The following is an 8,124-nucleotide window of genomic DNA, read 5'->3' as shown; positions in this document are numbered from 1 at the left end:
CTCTTAGCCATCTCCCTTTTTTGCAGACCAGCCGTGCATAAGTGGTTCCACTTCTGTCTCCCAGTACACATATAATTAAATCTTGCCTTGCAATGGAAGAGAGAAAGACCGAGAAAGCTCCTGAGCAGGAGCGGAGGCTGATTAATACGGATTATTAGAGATTGCTGATTGAAAGGCTGCAGCTGTGATTGCTGTAGCGGGGAGAAGGGAGCAAGCTTATAATGGTGTCTGCCAGGTCTTGTCTTTGGTTTACTCTAACAACGATGTTTCCTGTGAACTATCCTGCTCCCCAAAATCAACCGCTACACCTCATTGCCCATCTGGGATTCTTTAAGGGGACGTTACTTATGCCATCCCTGACAGATCTCAGCCTTGACTCCTGCCATAGCCATTTATACCTTGAAGATGAGCTGACAGGTTTTCCTGAACTCCTCCCCAAAGCTGTGTGTTTGACTGGGAAGCTGACCTCACAGGTATAATTTAGTTTTGTTCTGTTTCTCTTTAACAGGCGACTGCAATGTCAGTGGATTGCCTGGGCCAGCGCGCAGTACTCTCAGGGTGAGTGTGACAGTCCCCGTTAGAAACGTGTGACAGTCATTTCCATAAGCCAAATCAGCAACCTTCAGGCTGACCTTGATTGAAGGGCTGATGTATTGTTTTCAGAAAGGTGCAGCTGAATTCTGGTCAAGGCCCGATGAAAGGGATTCTGGATCACATTTCTAATGCGATACAGGGTGGGAAGCCAGCAACGACAGCAAAGTAAAATACTGATGTTCCTCATGCACACTTTCCCAAATCCACTTGTGGGAGGTGGGGCATCATGAAGTACTGCTTGGATTGTGCTTGAATTACAGATGAAATAATTTCCTTAAGACAAAATTTGCCCCAAATATTCCCATGGTGTACTTGGGCAGAGGAGCCAAGCTCTCTGACCTGATCCTCTGCTGGTTCCGTGCAGGATGATACTCAACAAGAGCAGTAGGTGCTGTAGCCTCCAAGCTGCCAGAGCTACCAGAAGGGCATGGCATTGTGTAGCCATCTCCAGGGCAAGTCTTCAAACAGCGCAGCAGTTGCCTGCCTTTCAGTACTGAGACCTATTCCTGTCCCGCTGTCAGTGACACAATTACCACACCAATTAGGATGTTCACTTCAAATTCAGGATTGCACGGGTGCAGCTGAACTTTGGTCAGTCTTAGAGGAAAGAGGTCCTTTGATACAACTCAGAGGCCTGCTCGCTTCCATGCAAACCCTTAGTCCAGCAGCCATGTGCACGAGTAACCAGCTCAGCAGCTGGTTTTGGTCTAACTTGATGCCTCTTCCTCTTACACCTGCCCAGTTTCACAGGCCACTTATTTGGGCCAACAGTGAGTTGAGGGCAGCCTCTCTGCAATTGAGCATCAGGTCCGTGGCCCTCTGCTTTTCAGGCTTCTCCTGCATGCTCAACAGCCCTTCAGCATTTGCCTCCATTTTTTTAAGGTTGTGTGAGAGCCACAGAGGGCTCAGCGTCTTCAGAGCAGGGAGTCCTGAGGACTTTGGTCTGGAAAGGCAGCAACAATGTTCTTTATGTTCCTTTTCTTGTGAAAATTCACAGTGCCCAGAGCAGCTGTATGCTCGCTATGCAGCTGACATGGGATGCTGGTGTGGTTAATTATATATGGTTCAATATGTTTTGACGCTGGTCTTCCATTAGAGTTCAGCTGGCTCACAATTATTTCTGGGCGGTTTATCTTGCTTGTAAGATGAATCACACTGAGGGAATGATACCTTGCCTAGCTTTGTGGGGAGTTGGCCGCATCCAGCAGGAGGTATGAGCTCAGGTTTAGCATATTAATCAGCTGCTGCAGCTGAGGTGGCTCTGTGCGGGTGTACTTGTGCTGTCTGTGGAACCAAGTCCCCCAGACTGTGGTGTGGAAACACACAGCCACATAAAATCCTCGTATGTTTGTCAAGGCTCATTAACTCTTGCTCAGAGCAATCTCTCCAGACTGGAGCTGGCTCCTGGGAAGCTACTGCGTTGCGCTTCCAGCCCTGCACTGCATTGGCTCTGCTGCTGCTGCGTTAGGCCAGCAAAATGTATTTGGATGTGTTTGCACCATTTCCCAGCGCTTCCTTTTATATCCTAGTTATCTGGGGTTTTCTGTGGTCTGAGCTACCCATTACATTAGCAGATTCTGTATAGTTTCCTGTGACTTTTTTTTTTTTTTTTAATGTAGCCTTTTTTGCAATATGTGGTCAATTGTAGCATTTTCATCTGTCTTGTCAAATGCTTCTCTTCTTTGGTCCTCTAGGCACAAGGCTGTGAGCTCCAGGTGAGCTTGGGTTTTTGAGATCAGTCCTGTGCGATACAGCCCCTTTGTGTCTGTGTGTCTTGCAGCCGCCGTTTCCTCTACATAGTCAACCTGGATGCCCCAAATGATGGTCATCGAAAGATCTCCCGACAGAGCAAATGGGACATTGGGGCGGTGCAGTGGAACCCACACGATAGCTATGTGTACTACTTTGCAGCTTCGGTAAGTTCACTCATTTAAAAGCTGTAACTCATCATCTTCCCTGGTCTTCAGTGGGTGAACTTCTGCAGAGTTGGAAGGCTGCATGGAGCTGGCACAGGCATGCCCCTGCAATTCATATTGCAAGATCAAGGCCTAACTTTGATTTACGGCCAGGGAGGCGTTTGGCTTGATGGTTCTCTGTTATTGCTCGGTCAGTGTTGAATCTAGTTTTGCTTGCTTGTCATTTATAAAACACCTTGCCAAATAAATTGGGCATCTAAATGGTCCTTTTCTGGAAGGAAGGGGGGATGTGCTCTCTTTCTGACTTCCATTCTGTTATGAGATTTGTGCACTTATTGAAGCTCTGTACTGTTTTGTTTTCACCTCCCTGCCTCTCTGGTGGGCTGTGGTGCACCAGGCAGTCTGTAAATAGCACAAGTCAGTACTGGCTTACCACTGTAACAATCCAGGTTTGCAGGGACCGAGTCAGCAAGGAGTTCTTACTCAGTGTGTGGAGAAGTAAATAGGCTGGTCCGAAGAAACAGTAGTGGCCATCTGAGACCTGAGTGAGGTTTCCAGCTCTGTCGTGCTCCGTAGCTTGTTCACCCAGAGCCCTGAGCTTCTGCTAGTGGCAGTCTTAGCCATCATCCCCAGCGCTGCGGCAGCCCACAAGAGTTGTGCCCAGGCTGTTCTCATGGTGAGGTACCTTTGCTGCTGTGTTGCATCTGCTTTTATAGCCTGAGAGTCGTGGAATAGCTGAGGGTGGAGAGATTTAATCTTTTTTTTTTTTTTTTGACAAAACACTTAGCTGAAGGTGGTTTCCTGGGATTTTTGTTCCTTTTGTTTCCTGGACTGTCTATGATTGACATAAAAGGCAGTCTTAAAAGTAGACCAGTGTTGTCAGTTAGGAGCCTTTGCTTGTTTGCTCTCTGACGTTCCCTAGCCTTTATCCTCCAGCTCCTGGTACATGGCATCTTAAAAGTGCCTTCAGCAGCTGTCTGCCTCTGAGTGGAGAGTTAATAAAACTTGCAAAAAAGGTGTCCTTCAGTGTCACTTCTGGGTACAGTCTGTGAAAATCAAAATCAAATAAGGAAATGTGCTGTGCAGGCTGCAAGTAGAACAGGAAAGCTGCTTTTCAGACGTGCTCTGAATATCCAGTGATCGGTTAGTGCTGATCTGAGCAGGACCCCGCTGCACAGGGGAGCTGTGCCCTTCTCGCCCATCTGAGAGCACTCCCGTCTCTTGCTGCCCTGAGTGGACACAAGAACCCATCTTGTTCCAGACTGAAACTAGGTATAACTGGTGTCAAACCTTGCTGCTTCTGTTTATAAATGAAGATGCTAAAATGCTGCGGCAATTTAGTTGTAGTTGCTGATACACATCAAGTGGGGGGTCCCTGAAATGAGATCAGGCAGCTTTTCCAGTTTGGGTCAGAAACACCTCCTTTCCAGCCATCTCACAGTTGGTGGCATTTTGGTGCTGATGCATTACAGCCCCATCCTAGGACTAGAGTTTAGCCCATTTTTCAGGAGTGGAAAGCAGACTTACACCAGTGCTCAGCCCTCTGTGTCCCAGGTCAGGTCTGGAGGCAGTGTGGATGTATTTTGAGGGCTGTACCTAAGGGGGCAAAGCTGCATTGGGAGGACTAAAGCAGCTTGGATTCAGCGCTGTGAAGATGTAATTTGCTACTTCTGGATTCACGCTGGCTGTGAGTCCCCCATGTCCAGGTATGCCACAGAAGTGTTGTAGACAGCCCCAAGGGTCCCATCCCTCTGCGTCCCTGTGGCTGGAAAGGGAGCGTGAAAGGCTGCCATCCTGTTTGCCGGCAGCTTCACCCAGTTTGCAGTGCCATTAGCTGGAAGTGGTGCAGGCAGAGGGGAAGGCCGTCCTTGTGTTTGGATAAAGGCTTCGTATTTTTTTAGCTTCTTTCCAAAAGAGCTGAAACATGTCCTCTTGCTGTGCTTGGCTGTGCCTGCCCTCTGACTCAAGCACATTTCTGAGGACTCGTAAATTTGTTGTTTCAGAAATGCCATTGTTTCCCATCCTAGATCCTCATTAGTTCTTTTGTGTGGTCACAAATGCTTGAAAAAGAGGGTAATTAAATTGTTGGAAGTGTGTACTGATACTTATCATGAGAAACACATTTTTTTAGAAAATGCTTCTGATAGGAGGAGATGTCATTCCCCCACACCTGGTGCCATGGACAGCATTTGCCATGTGAGGTGCCCCACAAAGAGTCTGAGAAACTTCTGGTGATCCTTATCTTGTAGCATCAACTCAGGAGTCCTGGACAAATCCTGTCGGGTAATTTCACTCTACCCCCTTAAATCCTTCTGTCAATGAGAAACATGCAAGGAGTTTTCCTTGCCGTGAGCTCTGGTGCAGCCCTGCTGTGAGCTATTAGGGAAATGCTATATATTATTGCTGAGCTGGGAGGAGACCTTCCATTTCGGGGAAGGCTGGAGTGTTTTATCCATCTGCAAGTTCGAATTCATATGAAGCAGCTTACGGGAAAGAAACCCCAAACCACCACCAGAAAAACCTGTCACAAAAAATGCAAAATAAGTATTTTCTCTATTATCTTTTCCTTCATCTACCTGTAAATTTGAAAACAAGAGGCTAAAGATCAAATTTTGAAGCAATGTTATTTCTATTTTTTTCAAAATCGACATGAATTTCCAGTCATGGCCCAAGACCCCTTGTGCTTGGTGTGCTATATACGCACCCAAAAAGGCAGTTTCTGACCCAGAAAGATGAGACTCTGCCTGGGCTGAAGTGAACCTTGATTGAAGCAGAACATGAACTTAAAGCACAATAACTACTTTCAAGTAACTTTGTGTGTGGCTGCATTTGGGGGAGGATTTATTCCTGGAATGAAGGAAGAAGCCCTAAATAATGTTGTCATTGATTCATGTGGTTTGTTCCTGTGGTTTACGGTTAGTGATAAGCACTTAAGGATTCTTTATGGGCTGGCAAGGATGGAAGTACCCTTGAGGAGGTGACCTTGAAGCCATTAGACTGTATTGTTCGTGTTTGGCAATGGCCCTGATTATCCCAGAAGGGAATCAAGAGAGAGTTGAGGAGAGCCAGTGGTGATCCATCATCCCCCTCACTGAAAACTCCAGTTGTGAATCTGAACAGACTGGCAGGGTATTCCTGCAGAGAGAATTTGGCTGCCTGTTGCCTGCAGTTACAGCATGTTCTTAGGAAATAAAAGCTTGGAGAACATAATTTCATGGAAACATTTTGCAATGTGACTTCTTTTCTCCCATTCTTGTTTATCTCCAATTTTAAGTGGGTGTAATGAAAGTGTAAGATTTTGAGAAGCCTTGCAGCCTGTAGGTTCATCTTTGCTCCCCTGCTTTGGGTAAGGACTTTGCTAATCAGTGTGACTCATTGGTAACTGAGGTGGTTCAAAGTGAAGGGAACCTGATCCCGACACATGGATTCCTGTCCTACCTTGTTCGCCTGACACTGTCTTCTTTCTTCCATCTCATTTCAGAGCAACCAGCGAGTTGACCTGTACAAGTGGAAGGAAGGTAATGGTGAAGTTTGCACATCGCTGCAAGGACACACGCGTGTGATCAGGTGAGGAAGAAGTGATGCTGCAGACTGCTGGGTGGAAAACAATGGGTTGTTTCATAGAAGGTGAATGTTTTGGTCCTGGCCCTGCTCAGGCTCTGCTCTGAGCCTGTTTTTCCTTTCTTTTCTGGACTGTACTGTCTGCCCTTCTGTCCTGCCCTCACATTTGGAGATGATGTAAGATGTGAAGCGGCTCACTGTCTCATGGCTTCCCTCAGTGTATCAGCTTAGCCTTTGGTGGCTGGAGTGGACTTAGGCTTCAGTCCTTGTAATGAACAGCAACCATCATCTGGGAAACAGATAGCAGCATGTTGGTTAAATTGAATTCCAGCCCTGTTTCTTTGTGATAGCAGCTTAATTAAAGCAGGTAACCCCAAAGATCAGGTTCACAGTCTGTTATGGTGGTGCAGGGGAGTTTTCTGCCTCTGGTTCTAGAGGGTGTATTTCAGTGCTGCGCTGGAAATGCAGGTGAAGGACTGGTTTTACTCCAGCTCCTGACTGTGGAAAGTAATCACAGCCCTTGAAATGGCTGACTGGAGGCTGTTTGTGTTGCAGGTGCACCTGTGAGCCCAACAGGAAGGCATCCCAGAGTGAGGGGTTGATGCCAAGAATGCATGATAACTGGGAACTCGCTGAGACACAGTTCCTTTTGCCTCTGGAGGAAAGAGCGCACACAGGATAGCTGTACAGTTCGGGGCCAGGAGGGTGCTCAGCTGGAGTTCACCTAAAGGCATTTAATTGCTGCTTGGAATTTACTTAGAGAAGTGATTAAGATCTTGCTTTTTACTTAAAAAGTTTCAATATATGTCACAAGTGGCCCTGAATTTGTTGGGAGTAATGTACTGGGGGCTTATGAGAAGTTGATGCAAACTGTGTATGGTTTGCTCTGCTGACCTGCTATGATTTTGTACTTGCAGTGACTTGGACTGGGCGGTGTTTGAGCCAGATCTGCTGGTCACCAGTTCTGTTGACACATACATCTACATCTGGGACATCAAGTAAGAATCAGTATGTTTCTGCACTGCAGGGAAATCAGTGGTCTCCTTTCCGTAATTAGCAGCTTGCAGGACAAAGCACGCACTGGTGGATGCTGCTCTTCAGCTCTGCTTGCAGGGCATCTACTTCCCATCATCTCAAAGATGTTTTCTGTTCCCCTATTTTCAAGCCAGTCCAGAGTCAATGAAGAGCACTAGAGTGGTACTGTTAAGCCACAGTCATGCTCCTGTTTTGAAAAAATACTGACTGGCTTTACTCTGTACCCACTTCAGATCTTTCCTTGGAAGCTTTTGCTGGAGCCCAAGGGTGTTCCTCAACCTGTTGGGTTTTTTAGCTGACTGAATGAGCACCATTTCGTGATCCTGCAGCCATTTTCCACTAAATCCAGTGACTGATGCTGGCTCCCCTTCAGTGGTGGGAAGACTGGCAGTGGTATTCAGAAACCTTTTCCTGTTCATGCCTTCCCCTGCTTCCTGGTGCTTTCTATCATGAGTAATTTCAGGGTAACAGATCTTTCCAAACCCACTAATGTTATAACCCTGCATTTTACACCTGAGAAGCAAGGAGCTGGCCCTAGGACTGCTGGCTTCTCTTGCTGGCTGCACAGCAGCTCTTTATGACCCCTGGCAAGTCACTTTGTTCCTCTCTGCCTCCCTTGCTCAGTTACAATAGGAGGATAATTATATAACCCCACTGCACCAGGCTACCCTGAGGCTTGTTTAGCTCCTGCGAAGCACTTAGATCCTTGGTTAAATGGTGCTTGAGAATGGCAATATATTATTAATGTGTAATTAAAAGACATAGAGAGACAATAACTGCTGGTTATGCTTTCCTGTGATACTATCTTAGTGCCAAGCAAAAACCAGAGTTCTCTTAATGCTGTTTTCAGAAGCCCTGCTTTAACTCTATTGTGCCCTTCCATCATTTTGTGTCTGTGTGTATCGCTTGTCCGGAAACGCTTGCTTAGGCAGGCTCTGACTAGCCTCGGCATCCTACTTATGCTAGTAATGTCTCTGCGCTTGCTGGGGCAGTGAGGTCCTGGGGCTGCAGGGCTCCA

At 46.8% G+C, this 8,124-nt stretch overlaps 1 protein-coding gene across 1 annotated transcript in view; it reads left to right on the top strand.

Annotated features, from left to right (window-relative positions):
- Nucleotides 1–511: 511 nt before the first annotated feature.
- WDR59 (WD repeat domain 59) overlaps nucleotides 512–8,124 on the top strand; it is a 43,683-nt gene continuing 36,070 nt past the window's right edge. Inside the window, exons 1-4 of the mRNA XM_010083043.1 lie at nucleotides 512–558; nucleotides 2,375–2,510; nucleotides 5,992–6,077; nucleotides 6,989–7,069. Coding sequence (XP_010081345.1) covers nucleotides 518–558; nucleotides 2,375–2,510; nucleotides 5,992–6,077; nucleotides 6,989–7,069 — 344 coding nt within the window. The 5' untranslated portion in view covers nucleotides 512–517. The remainder of the gene's footprint in view (nucleotides 559–2,374; nucleotides 2,511–5,991; nucleotides 6,078–6,988; nucleotides 7,070–8,124) is intronic.

This window comes from Pterocles gutturalis, unplaced genomic scaffold, assembly GCF_000699245.1.
Source record: "Pterocles gutturalis isolate BGI_N339 unplaced genomic scaffold, ASM69924v1 scaffold15830, whole genome shotgun sequence".
NCBI lineage: Eukaryota > Metazoa > Chordata > Aves > Pterocliformes > Pteroclidae > Pterocles > Pterocles gutturalis.
This window is presented reverse-complemented; position numbering and strand designations above follow the sequence as displayed.